General features: G+C 35.9%; 1 protein-coding gene across 1 annotated transcript in view; it reads right to left on the bottom strand.

The window, feature by feature from the left end:
• Positions 1-18454, bottom strand: part of LOC131663902 (uncharacterized) — a 72951-nt gene that overhangs the window by 46854 nt on the left and 7643 nt on the right. Inside the window, exon 2 of the mRNA XM_058934661.1 lies at positions 17732-18182. Coding sequence (XP_058790644.1) covers positions 17732-17798 — 67 coding nt within the window. The 5' untranslated portion in view covers positions 17799-18182. The remainder of the gene's footprint in view (positions 1-17731; positions 18183-18454) is intronic.

The following is an 18454-nucleotide window of genomic DNA, read 5'->3' as shown; positions in this document are numbered from 1 at the left end:
GCATTACCGAAACTTTTGCGGGTGTGGTTAGATATATCTTTCTTCTTGATCTTGATGTGCGTCTGCAGTTAGAGAAGTGACTTTATTCGAGAGCCGATAGATTAATCCGTGTCGACGAATCAAGGGATCTTATATATTGGTGCTATTAATAAAAATTGGAAGGAAGTAGTGAGATTCGTTGCCGCGTGACTGTCAAAGGCTATGACGGCTTTTATTATTTTCCATCACTTCTCATTCTTTTTCCTCCGAATTTCTTTTCCTTGTTTTTTTTTCTTTCCAACATCGTATGAAGTAGGATTAAGGGAGGATTGCAAGGGACGTTCACGTCAAGGGGAAATTATTTAGCTCAATTTATTACGAGGTTTGTATGGTCACCGTCGCCTCGCTGTCGGGGTGTGAGACAGGTGGTCTTTTCTTGCTCACTCGTGCCTGGCATACCTGATTCAACGTTCGACTTTCTTTTTTATGGCTTGTAAATCTACTGTTAAATACGCGATTGCAACGTGCGTAGAAATAAAAGAGAGGGAGAAAGAGAGAGCAATTAAATTGTTTGTATTTTTTATGAAATTGGTTAACAGACTGAAGTATAATTGCAAAGTGAGCGTAATATTGCCAAGGTGAAATATTACATTAAAAATAGTGAGTTATAGTAAAATAGCGTAAGCATGTGCGCGTGTAAGCAGTATTTCTTAAAGTTGACGCTAAACTTGTAACAAGTTGCAGTTTACGTGACGAATCGCGCATGAGTCATATTGTCGAGAAAGCTGCCGTCTGTGCATGTACATAACATACATACACTATAAAAGTCCTTCCTGAACTGTGTGATACATACTCGTATATAGTATGCCGCTATGGTATTCATACTTGGTGTAAAACTTCGCTGTTAAGGTTCAATTTACGAAGGCTTATAAACGCCAAAGACAATAGAATGAGTTTTTGTTCGAACAGTTTTTATGGTACGATGTTAATTGTCTTCATTCGAATAGTAGCATTGTGATCGGTATTATATTGGTAAAATAATTCTATCGTAGCATTTTATTGAAACAAAAAACATCACGCCAAAACGCTACAATTCATTGGTTTAAACTTCCTTTGAAATATTTATCGACTTTAGGTACGTTTTCTTTTTTGTTTGCTTGCTGTATGATTTTATTAAAAAAAAATTCATCGATTTCTTCATTCAATATTTCTAGAATAACTCTTGGCTACTTATTAAGTCAAAATAATTTCCGACAATATTAAATATTTAATGAGTTTGGGTTAACAAGTATAAAATAAATCAACTACAATTACGCGTGATTCAGGTACGACGTTTTTACTAGTATAAAACTCGATTTGGATGATTGCATACGCACATTATATATATATACGTCCACGTGTACGTTCATAAAGATAGATACCTATTTTACAAAATGATTTATTATAACTCCTTGTGCCTTGAAACATACTTCTATGATGATTTTAAGTGAACTATTTTTTGTTCAAACTACCGAAGTTTCCTCTTTAAAAACAATAATCTTTCGAGTTCAGAGTTTAAAAAATACGTGTGTTGCACGAAATTAAATCATTTGAACATCAGGGAAAATTGTTCATATTAATTTTTCACACGCAAGCTCATTAAGCACGTTTATTTAGATTGTACATTCATTAACGAGATTGACATCAAGCCATAAATGTTTGCAGTCATATGTACAATCATAATTCTGAAGATAAATCGAAAGAAATTATATTATTCTTCGTTTATTTTTTTCTCTATCCATAGCAGCCGTTTTTTTTCATTTTTTACGAGAGTTCTGGTGATTTCCTCGTGAAGAACAGTTTATCGTTTTATTAGGGGGTGGACGATCGATAAATCAAAAAGAATATTATTTTCGAACACTGCGGTTGCAACTCCGCGTTTTACAGCCCTCTTCAAAAAATGTAACGCTCCAGTTGCATAACGTATTTGTTTTTTGAGCCTAGGTCGAACTTCACGGCAAATAACATTTGGAAATAAGTGTACTGATCTAATTTCTCTCTGCATTACTTTACAGTTATGATCATTAAAAGTTGCAATTGTTAATGTTTGACAAGCTGCCCTCGAGGTAGAATAGTACACTTAAGCTGCACGTACGACACGTTTCTGCTTTTATATCAGCTGCACTTTTAGCAATAACATTGGTACGTTCAAACACGACTAGTCAATTTGCGTATATATATTGTTCACGGCTATACTTTTAACAAAAAAACTGGTGCAATGGATACACCTTTTCCTCTCATATACCTAAATTTGAATTTCAAAACGAAAAAAAAAATTAATTTTTGTCATGCGAGCATTTAAACGTGAAATAATGACGGAATATTTCAACAAAAAAAGTAGATTTTTTCGTAGGATGCGTGTGTCAGGGTAAAAAAAATTTGATCAATGACGTTCGAATTGGAATTCTATTTCCAAATACGTGCACAAGCTGTACTAGTAGATTTTAAACACCATATGGTTCTACACACGCATACACATACAATTGGTGGAAGCGCATATGCGATGCCATATGGTGCCACTTGTTAGTGAACATGTTAATATTGCCTCCAATTTTATCTAACAATTGTCCACGAATGTGATGCTCTATATGACTTTATTGCAGTTAACTTATTCTTCTAGTTTTTAGTATTAGGAAAAACTCATCGCTTGCGAGATCTTAATGAAAAGAATAGATATATATTAATTGATATATATTAGTTGTTGTAGGATTAAAATTGGAAGAAACGAAAAAAAATATGTCGGATTTGGACGTCGTATCGATACTTAATTTAATTTAGTTTTGTGGAATATAATATTTTTGGTAAGAATATTTATCTTTTATTTTACAGAAATAAAAATATTTTTATTATTATACAAATTTATAAATTAATTTTACTGATTAGAAGAAAATATCTTCACGTAGCAAAAATTCTGTCGCCAGTGATACGAACAATAATTTTCAATAGTAATTCTCAAACGTAGTTAATTACATGTCTATTCTAGTTCAATATTTGTAGAAACGTAAATGTATTTATTGACTGCATAAATGTGATTTACATTCAATGCAAATTCAAAAGTCATCAAATGAAAATGTAAGCTATAATCCTTTCAGGTGAATTATCGTAATGCTCGTGTAACAAAAAATAAATAAATAAATGAAAAAAAACATAGACAAAAAAGCAAACAACACAGAATATGAGTGCAAACGAAAAAATTACACTTGCCAGCAAAAATGCATTTACTTTAATTGAAATGTACATCTCATATCCACGTAATAGAAAGGCAACACTTCTCTGATTCTCTTTCTGACAACATTTTTCCTTGCTACAAGGAGGGAGAGATATTTCTCATCTGACATAGCGCGAGTAAATAATGCCGAGGACGTTCGGTTACTTGGCCGTTGCAAACAAATTTTGTTTAACCGAGGAAAGGCGTGTGCGCTCGAGCGTCGTCGGTTAATTGTGGGAGTACTTACTTGTTGCCTAGCGTGCGCGTCTTTTCGAAAGAGAAGGAGGAGGAACCTCCTTTGCGAGCAATTAAACAAGTTTGCTCCGCGCTATTGGCAAAACCTCCGACCCTTCCGCAAGCGGTTGATTGAACGAATTAATTTTCCAATATTATGCATCCGAGGTTCTTCCTACGACTCCCCCCTTGAACTTTATTTCTATTGCTTCTCGCGAAATATTGACGTTGCAATTTTATGAAAAGACTCAGGAGTGACCTAGATAAATTGATTTATTTGTTCCGATGGTTTTTATTCAGTTCTGTGTAAAAATAACGACATTTTTATTCATCTACCAATTATCTTGCAATCGGGTGTAACATAGATTTGATTGATTTATTCAAGTGTAAATTTAGCACTTCTGACGAATACATTCAATTATGTTATTACTGCTCTCAAAGGGAAGCTGACGAGTTAAATTAATCAAATGTAATTGAAATATCAATTACTCGACCAAGAAGTTGTTAACATCTTCTCTGATGGTAACAATGAAGCATAATTATCCGACCTCGAAAATGACAAATGAAATGTCGTTGTCAATAAGTCATCGTTTTAACAAACAAATGAAAAAATTACGGAAAAAAGAATTTACAAACATATTCGAATAGAGTATTACGCTGTCATGAATCCAATCAATTTAGAATTCGTTTCGGAAAGTCTCAAGTGTAAAAGGGCAATAACAAGCGAGCATGTTATGACAAACACAATTCTAGGGAGATAGTGAAAGAGAGCATCAGGTGGATCCACGAACTTCAAAATTGGATGACGGGAAAAACTACGTATTTTCTTCGTCTATTACGTGGAAACAACTAGTTCTGACCATTCCTCTTGGGTTTATTCCTCTTTATCTTACTGCCTCGTTTTCCTACTCGCCGAACCGCGTGCGCATTCCTACCGTAAAATTTCAAATTTGCTTGGACTATTTTCCTCTTTTTTGCACTTTTCTTAATTCTACACAAATTCATTTTTTTTTTTTAATAATATGGATATACATGTCAGCATGTACTATTGCAAAATATTCTGCTGTAACATCTAATCTTCAACACCATCTGTTATGGTCGATCAAAATTATAGACTCTGTGTTGCTAGCATTTTTTTTTATCAAGAAACCGCTGTTGAAATTACTGTACAAAAATACCACCGATCGTAGGTGACCTTCTTTTTCGAACAAAATTTTACTTCTTTTGTTGATACCGCGGTAACTACATTTTTATGAAATACAACCGCAAATACGTTTTCTAGAATTCCTTAAGCCGCAAAAACGAAGTTTAGTTATAGAAGATGGAACGATGAAGTTCAGTTGGTGAGTTATTAAAAACTTTCATAAAGCTTAATCTATCGAAAGTGAATTTCGCAAAAGAAAATATTGAAATCCTCCATAATCTATCGTAGCGTGGCTAGCGACGAACGAGATTAGTAAAAATATAAAGTATTTTGTATGCACGATTGAAAAATATCCTTTTTAATTGTTATTCAAAAATAAGAACATCCATGCGCTAATTTTGATGTTGCCAAGTTTCTCAACAAAATATAGTATGTCATTATATAAACATTGCTTGTACAATCAGGTTGGCCAGCTAATCCTTAGCGTTTGGCCAATTTTCCTTTTTTATTTTGTTATTAAATTTGTATTCTCACGAAAATTTGAAAATTAAAAATTCTTGAATTAAACTTTCAATCAGAAAAGAGTACATCTGTAAAATCGAACTGAGAATAAAAAAAAAGGGAAGTAACTAACTTTCTCTGATGTTGCGGAAAACTCAAGTAGTACAAACAAATTCAAAGATCAAATAGTGTACGGTAGTAGTACTGCGACGAGTAGAGGATCAAAGTTTTTTTTTCACTCTATTCGTCGTACTTTGCGAGTTTGAACAGCCGAAAATTGTCGAGAAGTATAATTTCTAATATTATCCTTCAGTATACATAGTAAAAAGCCTTATTTAACTTTAAGTTCTAATCCAAAAGTTTTACTGCTTGCTCTTAGTAAGTAAAGACACAGTAACATACTAGGACTTATAACTCCTCACTCCTGTAATATAATCAAGGTATCTTTTTATTATTTTTTTATCATCGACATCGCTTGGCGTCGTTTCAGCATGCCAAGTGCTAATATGTACGACACTTTGACCGATTAATCCTACGTGCATGAAAAACTAATTCCGTTCGGCGGGTTTTTTGCCTCAGGTAATAGGTCTATTGCAGTTTTTATTTGACGATTTCAAACGAATAAAAAAACGGCTGAAATTATTCAGAACTCTCGTTCTCAGTCAGTGGAAAGGTAGACGGAGGCCGTAGCCTATATGCAACTCGCTTAATAAATCTATCAGCGACCACTTTGCCTTCTCTATCTCGGCGTTCGTTCCATCTTTCAATGGCTTCCTCTTTTTTACCTCTCCGTAGTTTCAACGTTTTTGACGGAGTCTCTCTCTCTCTCTTTCTCTCTCTCTCTCTCTCTCGTACTCTCTATCGCTCGCGGCACTTATTTTCTCTTTTTCTTGCTTTGCCCTTCATTCAGTTTCATCTTATCTCCTTCTATTTTCCTAACATCTTTTATTCCCTTTTTCGGGAACCCTTTTCACTTCGCCATATCCCTCGCACGCGCGGGCACAAACATTTCCTTCTGCCACTTGCCTAAAAGAGAGCCCATTTACCATACATATACATAACATACACCTCTCGTCCAGAGGGGTACGCGTAGTTGAAAAAGCTCTCACCCGCTGTCCCCCGTGTTTTTGTACTCTAGCGACGACTTTCTCTCCATTTTGTCTTTTATTTTTTTGTTAATGAGGGCTAGGCTAGCGTAAAAGTAAATCATACGAGGACGGCGACGGCGACAGTTCATTCGCACAGTGCATCTCTTTTTTCGTCGGCTAGAATAATAAAAATTTTTTGTCTCCACATTAGTGGAGAAATGCTCTATTATCTTCAACCGCAATTGTAACAATTCCACGCGTAAACGAGTGATGCCTAGCATGACCATTTTCTTTTTTTAATAAATTAAAATTATACGACACGTGGGTAAAGTTAATCGTTGTTTTATTACTGAACGTCGGCATGCACCGGTGCGTCCAGTATGCGCTTCTGTTTCTGGTACATAATAAATTAACGATAAAACGTGTCAGTCAAAAAAAAAGAAAAACATGCAGCGTATCCCCATCAATAAAGATCAGTATACATCTAAATTCGATCGTTCAATTGAAAAAATTCCATCTTGAATATATAAATTAAGGTAGCGTACGTTAAAGTATGCGTTTATATATGATGTTGCCATCTGGATTTTGTACTATTAAACAAGAGAGCGCACGCTAGAGAGAGAAAGGGAGACAGAAAGTCTGTGGCGATGATCTATACTTCTTGATTTGCGAGAGAGTTGCTGCTAATTGACCCCTCGGCACCACCAACTGACTTGATTCGATTTGACACGCGTAATTTGATTAAGTGAAACTGTCGCCTCGATTATCGTCGGCTTCGGCTTTGTCCATATTGACAGGTTTTTTTCTACGACTTGGAGTATTTTATAGTTTAAGCTTCTGTATTTGCTTGTTCTTTCGTTCTCGATTCACCTAATCGTACAGCCGATACAAGGTTAATTAATTGTTTGAAAACTTTATTGATTCTCTACTATCAAATGAGTTATAAATCTCTTCACAAAACATACTCCTATTAATATTTCGATTATACTTTGATTGTATCAAATTTTTAAGTACATGAAAAAATATAAAACTTTTTCACAACAAGCATTAAGCGTCATCATTAACTGTGTGTGGCTGTAATAAAATGTGAATCACTTAAACTTTTAATGTAATTGCCTTGAATTTAAAACTCAGCCTAACACACTTAAGCTATAACTATTAGTTAGCTATAACTATAGTGCTTTGAGTTAGCGCGAAAAAAATCATAAAAGAGTGGTCGAGTTCATTCGTAAAGAAAAAAGAGAGATATATGGCCTTAGAGACGAGAAGAAAAAATACAGTAAATAACACGAAGAATTACTAGCCACTTAAATACACAACACGCTACTTCTAAATCACTCGATACTTGTTTTTTTTTCTCCATAGGGTGTTAGCTCATGAGACGCTTATGGGAGTAAAGAAACTATCGGTACCCTCATGCGTGATCTCTCTTTCTCTTATGCCTGAGAAGTGATACTTTTTTTATCTTGATATTTGTCAGTGCCTACCACGTGTATACATATCTTTATCCTTCACTCTTACGCCTTTGTGCCTTTTCTTATGCTGAGTTGCGTATCGACACGCAGATGTGAAAGTTTCTCGTGATATGTTCTCTTATTTTAATTTATTTTAATTCTAAGAGATGAAGTTGATCGTTTGAGCAGGACAAAATTATTTTACAACAGTTGTTAATAGCATTAATTTCACGCTCTAATTTATTGTATCGATTGTTAATAATATTGCATAAAAATTTCTATCGAAAAGTAATTTTCGCTCTGAATTAACTTGCAAGATGCGTGCTCTTTGTTGTTTTTTATTAGAAACAACATTGATGCTATTATCTTCTAATAATTTTTTATAAAGATTAAAGTTACCATAGATAAACTATGAAGTGATAAATAAACTAAAGTAAAATTACATCAAGGCAACGAACAACTTATTTACTATTCACAAGTTAATCGGAAAGCGTAGACGCACTACACATCGCTAAAGAGAGAACATTGGACTAATCCAAAACGACATCAAAAAGAGTATACCCGTTGTTATAGATGCGCCCATCTGATATCTAAATCGAAAGAGCCTTTTGCTTAGTAACAAGTCGGCCGGACGGAACGCGTGTCGAAAAAGTCAGCTGGCCACATCTCTCTCTTGGCGGCAGATGGGCCTTCGTTCTCGCATGCGTATGTACGTGTATGCCTCTACGTATATATATATATATATATATACATATATAGATATATAGATATATATAGTAGAAAGGGGCTATGCCACGCGCGCGTGCCGGCTGCTCGTTTACTCGGCGCTTTAATCGCCGTTAATTGAAAGCGAGCCGACAGCCGCATATGCACACACACACACGCACACGCGCATATGCATTTTGTTCCACGACCAATTTGCGAGCGAATTTTTTTTCCTCCTTTGGGGCTTTGTCAAATATTAGGTTGTGTTTGATGATATTGTCCGATCGTACGAAAAGAGCTGTTTTAAGAGCGTTTTGTTTTATTTTTATTTGTATTTTTTTAGTGAGCTAGATTTGTTTGCTTGGCGTGTATGCGTGTGTGTGCGCTTCCATTCTATGTTTAATGGGATTGTTTCTTATACAAATTTGTTAATCTTCATTGTTTTTATATCGAGTGTTTGATAAAAATTGCATTTATTGTAGAGTTTTAGAAATTTATTGTTTTATAAATATTTTGTTTATTGTGAATTTTGTTGATTTATGCAAAATGTAAAATTTAGTTTACGAATTAGATTTTCATTATACATATAAGATGATAACTAATAATGTATATGAATAGATACTACTTTTGCTTGCGAATAATCATCTATAACTGGTATCAAGATGACGATAATATCTTATTTCATTTGTTAATAATGAAATTATATGATTAGTTCAATAAAGAATAGAAAGACAATAACGAAGAGTGAAATTAATTTAATTAATACAAATCAAATTACAACATAATGCATATGAAATTCATTATCCATATTTGAAATGTAAAAATTAGAATCATCCGTGCAGAATTGTTCTAAATCCAAAATGTTTGGTGTTAGCAGAAGAAAATACGATTAATGAGGAACTAGGACAACGTTCAAAATGTACGCCTGTGTAAAACTGAAAGAAGCAACACCAAAGCGTACAGCATTAGAGCAAATTTGGCTAACGACTACTGTGTGTATGTGTGTACATCGAGGCAATATGGTGGTTGGTGTGTTTAAACATTGCTATGTAGGATGATGATCGCATGCTAGCTGAGAGTAACAATGGCTGCTGTTGCTGCTGCTGTGTATATAGGGAAAGTCTAGCACGATCGATATGAATTTCATGCTTCAGGATCCATCGCAGCTCAACGTTAGCTCGGAAGGCCCGATTAACCAAACCAATTATAGCTGCCTTCCGGGCGACGACATTCTACCTGAGAGAAACTCGGCCGAAGACACTTCGATCGCTCGTGTCATGCATCCATATTGCCTGAATATAACCTATCTCTGCGTGTATTTCTTAGTATTTTTTGGTCGCAGACAGCTTTTTCTTTATTATTAATTACGCATTAATCTCATTAATTTTGTGAGAAATGAAATCTAGACCAGATATAATCAACTTTTTATTCTACAAGCGCACGATTATTTTTTTAAAAATTGGTTTTTATATCAAGATACATAGTGCGTTTTGATATAGACAAATTTCTTTAATCTTGAGACTTCAAAGGAGATACTTTAAAAGGCGTTCGACTGGTAGTAAGTTTCTGGTTAGTAACGAATTATATATTCTTTGTTGAGATCTTAAGTTAAGAGAAGAATATAAGTGGAAAATAGATGATACCTAGAAATACACGAGCCAGACAAATTGAATAAACAAATCAAACATCATTTGATGTTTGAAAAACTGTAATTTTTCTATTCCAATCCTGTATGAATGTCCTCGCGAACCAATTGAAAAACTTGCACGCTCCGCTGTAAAAACCACAGGATAATTTGATTTTCCACGCCGAATGAGCTCAACGCTTCTATCTTCTAACAATCACGCGCGCAAGAGTGATCGATAATGTTAATTCGAGCGCAAATTTACGTTGAAACAATTCTTTATTTCTCGGAGTTCTGTCCTCTTTTCGGTGATTGTTAATAAACAATTCACCCCGTAAAACAGTAGAATAATAAAGTTAATCAATTCACTTGCTCGCGGCGCATTAAAGCCTAAATCGTCGCATTGTTAAACAACTTTGTTATTAGGTGAACAATGAGCCGACGACGCACTAGGCCGTGGGGATAATTCGATTTGTGGCTGTTTCTCTCTCTCTCTCTCTCTCTCTCTCTCTCTCTCTCTCTCTCTCTCATCTCTCTTTACTTCCCTCTCTAACGTACGTGCACTGCACACATACGCATATACCGAGGAACGCACGAGTGAACTCTGTGTTTAAAGGGCTCTCGTCTTTTGTGTTTTCAGCCGATCGCATTCTCTGCATTGTTGAGTGTACCGATGGCTTCGCTTCTTCTTTCTCTCTACGCATGGATTTCTATGTACCTAACTTGAGTCTGCTTGTGTTTTTCTATCCATTTTTCTTTCCTTTCTTGATTGAAATTGCGATCGAGCTGTCTTGTCGACTGATTTTGTTACCGTGGCGTTGTTAATTGATTGCTTTGAAGACAATGATAAGGTTGTGACGTGGATTCTACTAATAATGTATTAAGACTTCATTGAATATCGACAGTAGAGTCAATTATTCCTGAGTTCAGGTGATTGATCGAAGGGTTCAATCGAGACATTATCTCAGAATGACGCACAGTGATATTCTTCAAACTCCATCCCATGGTATGTATTATAAAAATAAAATCGAAAATAAAAACAGTTTTGTATTTGCCATGCAATCCAATCCCTGATACTATCGGGTGCAAGCTTCCTAATGAATTCTCGAAGATAGTTCATTCAGTTTTACTCGAGGCAATATAATTCGATCACGGTATAGAGTGAAAAGCTGTCAAGCTATTAGCCATTATATTGTGACGTGCATTTGAATGAACTGCCCTCGTGCTAGTCTGATTAATCAAAGGACCAACTCACGATGTCAACTACGGTTTATATACTAATGGAGGCTTTCATGCCAACTGTCATTGGGTTTCCTAATATAGATTCCCAAAATGCAGATACATTATAGCGCTAATGCATTCCTTTGCAATATATAGAGCAGCATTTACAAACGGAATCTGCTGCACTTTGCCTAAATGCCACGTATCTGGTGTTATTATCGGGCGAGACTATAGAAATGTAATGACCACATTTCTCATAAAATTATCGCAGATATTACATTTTGTGATCGATTAATAATTTGGAATAATTGACCGAAATTCAATATTATGACAGCAAATAACCAATGACCAAATTTGTTTGTCCATTCTTTCTTGCATGGTCTGTTAATTCTCGCTAGAATCTATAAAATCCAATCGATGCATTCCAGAAAAGCTGCGGTATACAAGCATCAGGCCTATATACGACCTAGAAGTTGAATTATCGGGCAAGAGAAATAGTCAATTCACCAGGCAAACCTGTATGTGAGGTGAACGCTGTGAAAATTATTACGCGCAAACAATGAGCTGTGCAACGCAGAGTCAAGTTTTACTGGTGGATGATCCAATTTGCGGGCACATTGGAATACTATTTGGCGCAGTTGGCGCTCGCGCACAGCTAATTCAACGCTCGGTGATCTCGATATTTTACGCTCGATGCGTGTATGAGAGAACGGTCGTAGGATAGGTCCAGTCCAGAAATGCACTCGTGAATTGAAAATTCATATATACGCAACAGTGAATGACAAGTTTATTTTATAAATGAAAATTTCATGGGCTTACTAGCAGAATGGTTGTAGTCTGTGATAACATCACCTTATGTGAGTGTCGATAAGCCCAGCGATGAAGAAGAGCATAAGTTTAAACAGTAAGATTGGAATCTAAGGGTCAGTCCGTCATAGTATATATTAAAGATTTGACACTAAAGGTTGATTATTGCACAATATTTTATTTCTTAAGTTTTTTAGTTATTTTAAAAATAAAATCTATAATAGCTATTTCTTGAAGATTATTTACAATAATATACCTCCTACATTTATTCGTAATAAGGTTTGAAGAAAGGAAAATAGAATTTTGCTTTTTCTGTTATTTGTTCTTATGAAATTGCAAAAGTTTCGAAACACGAAGGTGATTTGATAATGTACATTTAATTATCATTTAGTAATCGATGCATACACGCGGGATTCTATTCTCGAATAATCCAATAACTCAGCATGATTTGAGCTGCAGTGTATAGGAAACGCGTATTATGACTTTAGACAATAGAGATGCCAAATACATCGTAATCGTATTCTCCTTTATTCATAATTAATTTGTGCGAAATGTAAATGAACAAACCATTGAATATTTATGATTTCCAAATGCCTTTAAAAACTTAATGACTTCAAAATACAGAATATGTTTACAATCATATCCAACGCTCAATCAACAGCTTAAAAAACTTCATTTTAGGCTATAACGCAAAAGCTAGACTTAACCATCTGTTTGTTATTCGGATGAAAAAGCGTTAACTTTCATGATAACTTCGTAGAATTTCAAAAAAATTAGTTTGCTCACGTCATAATGCAAATAAATTTAACGTACGAAAAATTCAGAAAGAGAGGGGGGGGGTGGTTAAATGCGTGGATTCTCCTAGATTAAATACATAGCGCGCAAAATAAAAACTGTTCATGTATACTGCGCACGTTAGAAAAATAAGCACAATGATTCCACGTGAATCATCAATCACGAAAAAATATTATTTCTCCAGCTAGAGAGAGAGAGAGAGAGTGAACGTATCATCTTTCTGGCCTGTGTATCGGGTATCGTATGCGAATAAAAAATATAAAAATGGGGAAGCAGATATGAAAGGAAAAGTCGAGTGTGTGCATTACGCGGGAGGTCTCGTACGAGAAGGAGAGATTAAAAAAGTCGAGTAGTCCGAGCACACACCCGTGCGCGTGCGCGCGCAATTGATTTCGCGCGTTCGATTGCCATGGACAATAAGTCGACGGCGTCTAAGAGCGAGCTTCTTGAAACTGCGGAATAGCGGGATCATTAAATATTTGTACCCCGCTGCGCTTGGCAGGCCAGTAAATCGACAATGAGGGATGCTGCCCATGAATTCCTAACAGAATGAATTAAAAGTTTTAACGAATCGAGTCGACGTTCGTATCCTTTTCTTTGTCGCCTAATGCCTATTGGTCTGGTGTCTGCTCATTTTCTTGCTTCTACTCTTCGCCAAGTTTATTCGCCTCGAGACCTTTTCGTATTCCTCACCTGAGCGTCTAATTCTAGAACGTTCTGCTATTCAGCCAGGCGATCACTTTGTATTATCAGCAATGATATATCTTTGTTTTCGAACCAGCCATTTAACTATTCTCCAGTTCTTTAAAACACTTCTAACTTAAATACTCGCTAATAGCATTATTTAATCTCCCTTTTACCAGGTACAAAAAACTTAATTATCCGCAAGAGAGTAGGTATCGGTGAACTAGCCGAAAGCAATTTGCTGAAGTTTTTGATTGGCCAAAAAAAGAAGGAAAAAAAAACAGAAGAGAATCCAATTGATAAGACAGAGAAGCTTTAATTCCTAAGCTTTTAATTCTCTGTCTTTTCGCGCGCCGAGCTAGCGTCTCGCTTTCTCATTTTCTTACAGAACTCAACAATCTACCGGCTTAAGCTGATACGTATTTCCTCACGGGCGATTGCTTTAAACTCTTTAGAGATGCTTTCGTTTCTACACCTATTCTTTGCCTCGGCAATTCCTCAATTCATACCTTATTCCATTGATAACTACCTGTAATTTACTTTACTCGTAATACATCGCAGTACAGTTTTTCACAAACGTATACAACTTTTTTTTTCTGCGGTGGTTAGCCGTCGAAATTTCATTAGCTCGTTCGCTCTCCTTTCAGCTGCGGAGCGTAGCGCCGTTTTCTGAAGTTTATTAAAAGTTGGCCCTTTGTTTTGCCCGCTCGCTTTTCTCGGCTACTGTTTTATAATTAACATTCTCGCGGAGGATGAGCCTTTCTCTCTCGTAATAATTATTAGGCCAAGTCGCCAACGCGCGAAAAAAAAGAAAGGAAAATCTTTCGTTTCGCTCGCTCGCTCTTCTATATCGTTATGAATTTATGAAATTCAGATTACAAAAGTTTTGATCTTCGCGCAAAGTTCTATATGTATATATTTTTGCAAAGTAACAAGTTGAAATAACTTACTCGGCAACGACGATACGTGGGTTTACATTGAGATACTCATTAAGGATAGTTAGCGCTCGTGCAATACATGAAGTGTATGTTAAGGATGTGTGTTTGTGTTTGTCGGGAAGAGTGAGTGCAGCTCGTTGGTTTTGGCTTGATTTAAATATTCATCAGATAATTAAAATTCTTTGAGCGCAAAGGGGTTGGGAAAAAGGACTTTGGCATGCTGCGTTATATCAAACCACCTGCGCTCTCTCTCTCTCTCTCTCTCTTTCTCTCTCTCTCTCTCTCTCTCTCTCTCTCTCTCTCTCTCCTCTCTCTCTTCTCTCTCTCTCTCTCTCTCTCTCTCTCTCTCTCTTTCTCTCTCTCTTCTCTCCTCTCTCTCTCTCTCTCTCTCTCTCTCTTTCTCTCTCTCTTTCTCTCTCTCTTTCTCTCTCTCTCGCTCTCTCTTCTTCCTCTTTCTCTCTCTTTCTCCCTGCGTGTTTCACACACTGGCCGTGAACCTTCGCTGGCTCGGGAATTTTTTATTAACCAAGAAATTTTGTCTGTGAAATTTATGCATGTTGGCCGCCAACTTGGATTTATTATTGTTAAAATATGCAGTTGCTTAAAAGCGCTTGTTTTCGAGGCTGCTGCTGTACGTCACTTCGTATATTATAGCAATTAACGTCTCCACAATTCTCTCCCACATCTAATTTTAATGCTGATAATTTTCATAGAATAGCATCCACATTTTCCGAATACCTCTCTCCGTCTCTTTCTCGAATTACAGAGAATTTTATTGCCACCTCTCAAGATCTAAGCGGGTGGTGAAATAAATGTTCGTGCTATTTATTCAGATTTCTTGGACTCATTGCACCTTCATTATTCTTAGTGCCTCCAATGGCAATGAACTTGTTTCTCTGTGATTTAGAAGAACATTTATGAAGCTTGATTTCTTACTCCGATAATTCTAATTGGATATATAGCGTCGCATGTATTTTATCAGTCATTTCTATCATTTTATTCCGCAGTTTGATTTATCATCCAGATTTATTGCATACAGTATTATTGATTGGAAAAAATGATACTTTTTACAGACAATACTTTGCTATTTTAATAAACAATCAAACATAATATCGATGTTGAAAAAGTCGGTTGTGTTATTGACATTACTGATTACTATTCATTGTCAAATAATTTTTAGTATTTTACGTGTTTTATTCAAGAATGAACTTTTAACTGAAAAAATAATGGTACATTTCACATCGATACACCAGAAATTAAGTGTTACCACATATGTGTACAGTAATAATAAACAACTGAAGGTGTTGGCTCAAGGTAAACGAATTAGGAGCGGTGAATTGTACTGGCTATACTTCAGGAAGTATACGTATGTGCACAAGCTCTGCTCTCGACCTAAATTTTCCACTGTTCGCGTATATATCAAACTAAGTATTATTCATATGATTATTAAGTTAATTTCTGGTGAACTAGTTGAACGAATTATCTATCTATTCTTCTCAGTTGAGATAATATAATTTTCCATTATCCCTGAATTAATATAACAACTATTTTAGTTAAAGTAACTGAGAGAAATTATATTGATGTGTAAAAGTATTACACTAGTGTAAATTATGTTTAAGGAGAGTGGCGTTTGCAATGTTTGATAAATATAACAACAAAAATAGTTTGAAAACATGTTAAATAATTAACTAAAAGTAACAATAATTAACTAAAAGTAACAATAAAAATTTTTCATCGTTATATATATATATATATATAATGACATCCATAATTTTGTTATAATCTAATAATTATTACGATATTTAGAATGCATCGAATTTCATTTAATAATTCATAAACTGTAACTCGGTCATTTCTTTAAACGTAGACCTTCCCATCTATTGAAAAGTGCTTTTGTTCATTTTTCTGAACCGGGACGCACGTAAAAAGCCTAATCTATTGTAACATCAGCCGTACTACGTTTAACCGATCAATAAGTTACCTATTTCATGTAAAAATCTCACTTTCTAATTTAATTTACTTTAGTCTTGAGCGATACATTTGAGACATGGCGATGTTGACTAATCCAAATAAACTATTATTCAGATTCATTATCAATTTCATCGCAATATTTAATCTTTCAAAAACGAATTCCGATCGACATAGCAAAATCAAATTTTAATCGATCAAACGGATAATTACAAAAAAACAATCGCGTCGAAAGCTCGTTAGCAACATAACTGTCGTAGCGCGTTAATCATCGAATGATGATGAGTGACAAAAATGAGGAGGCGCAGTCGGATCAATCGTCAAAGTAGAGCTTTGTTTATACGCGTTGCCGCTCCACTCGAGAATTCATAACGCGGCAAGAAAGAGAGAAAAAGAAAGAGTCACGCGCGCGACAAAATGAAAAGCAGAGAAAAAAGTGAAGTACAAGTGCGAAGGAGAAAATAATGTATTATGCAAGCAGACAACGTGCGTCCGTTCGATACGTCGTTTAATATATCAATGTATCGTATTCCGATGCACCCCTTCGTAATAACTCAAAATCCTTGAGTTTTTCCTCTCACTCGCCCCCAGCGTACTGATGTACCAAGCTGAATTTTCTGGAATATGAAAAAAAAACTTTCTTTTTCTCTATATAGAACTCTTGAGCTCACGTTATATCCGTTGGATATTCACGACTCGTCAATATGCCAACTATGTATTTCATATTCATTCTCGCGATCTTCACGTATCAATGTATTTCTAAAGAAAATGCAGCCATTCCCTACGTTTCCAAATAGATCTTTGAAAATTCTTGTTACCTGTCATGCTTAACTACTTTATAATTTCCAAATATTTTTCGTTTTGACGAGTAACATTTTCAATGATAACTCGATCCAAAGTAAAGTACCTGTGACTAAATCACGACACTCACGTTACGTATCTCACAAAAAGAACCGCACGTGCTTGAATTCCATTTTTATTACAATTAGATAGTCATATAGGTCATTTTTTTCACGCGTGTAATAAAAGACCACGCAGAGGCAGCAGTACAGTCTACTCGAAACTGTCATACTGATTCATCGCTTATTCGACGAAAATGCGCAATAAACGACCGTCGTCTCTGTCTCGTTGTAAAGGAATTTTCCCGTCGTCAGCCCAAGTCTCACAAAGTCTCGCAAGCCGAAATATTTACATCTTTGCTCGAGTCTGAGAGAAACTCTAATATACGAGGCATATCGACGAAATGATGTCTCAGAGCTTATACTCATATATGCCGGTTGCTTCAAAATGGGGCTGGGAGAAAGAAAAGTAAATATCGGCAGAAGACGAAAAAAATACTCACTTTTGGTGGTGGCAAGCAGCAGAAGGGCAATAGCCAGGGTGGCAACCCTGCAAAAGAGCCAATCCATGGCCGAGAGAGAGAGAGAGAGGAGGGGAGAGAGAGAGTTGCAAGAGGAGTCAAAAGCGGATAAAGATTGCCAGATGCCCTTCTCCTCCTCCTCCTCCTTCTTCAACAGCAGTAGCAGCCGATAAGTGATCTCTCGAGAAAAGCGCTCTCTGTGCCAGACTCTCTATCTACGACGGCGGTCCCCTTTTCAGCATACAAAGAGACGACGACGTTGCTGCTGTTGCTGCTGTTGCTGCTCCTGCTTCGGTTGGCCCGTTCGAGCGGAAGTCGCTCTTCTTAACCAGTTCATAACTAACACTACTGACTCGCGGACACAACACGCTGCGCTCGCCCCTTTTTTCCAGCGCTTCGATGCGCCCCTCTTTTTCTGACCGACGACGGCTACCTAGAAAAGAAGATGAGGGAAATATGTGGTAAGGACGGATTTATCGTGATGTCAGCGATATATATATATATATATATATATATATATATATATATATATATATATATATATATATATGCTAAAGTTGCGCAAGTTTATGTTATTCATTCGACGACCGTAAGCTCTGCCAAGTAAAGATATGGTGTGAAAAACGTTGAAATCCACTCATAATTATTAAATATTCAGTTAAAAATCAATCATATAAAATACAAGATAAAAATTCAATATGTCCA

Source organism: Phymastichus coffea, unplaced genomic scaffold (genome assembly GCF_024137745.1).
Source record: "Phymastichus coffea isolate CEN01 unplaced genomic scaffold, Cenicafe_Pcof_1.1 PCOF00039, whole genome shotgun sequence".
Lineage (NCBI taxonomy): Eukaryota > Metazoa > Arthropoda > Insecta > Hymenoptera > Eulophidae > Phymastichus > Phymastichus coffea.
Note: the sequence above shows the minus strand (reverse complement) of the source record. Positions and strands in the feature narration are given on the sequence as shown.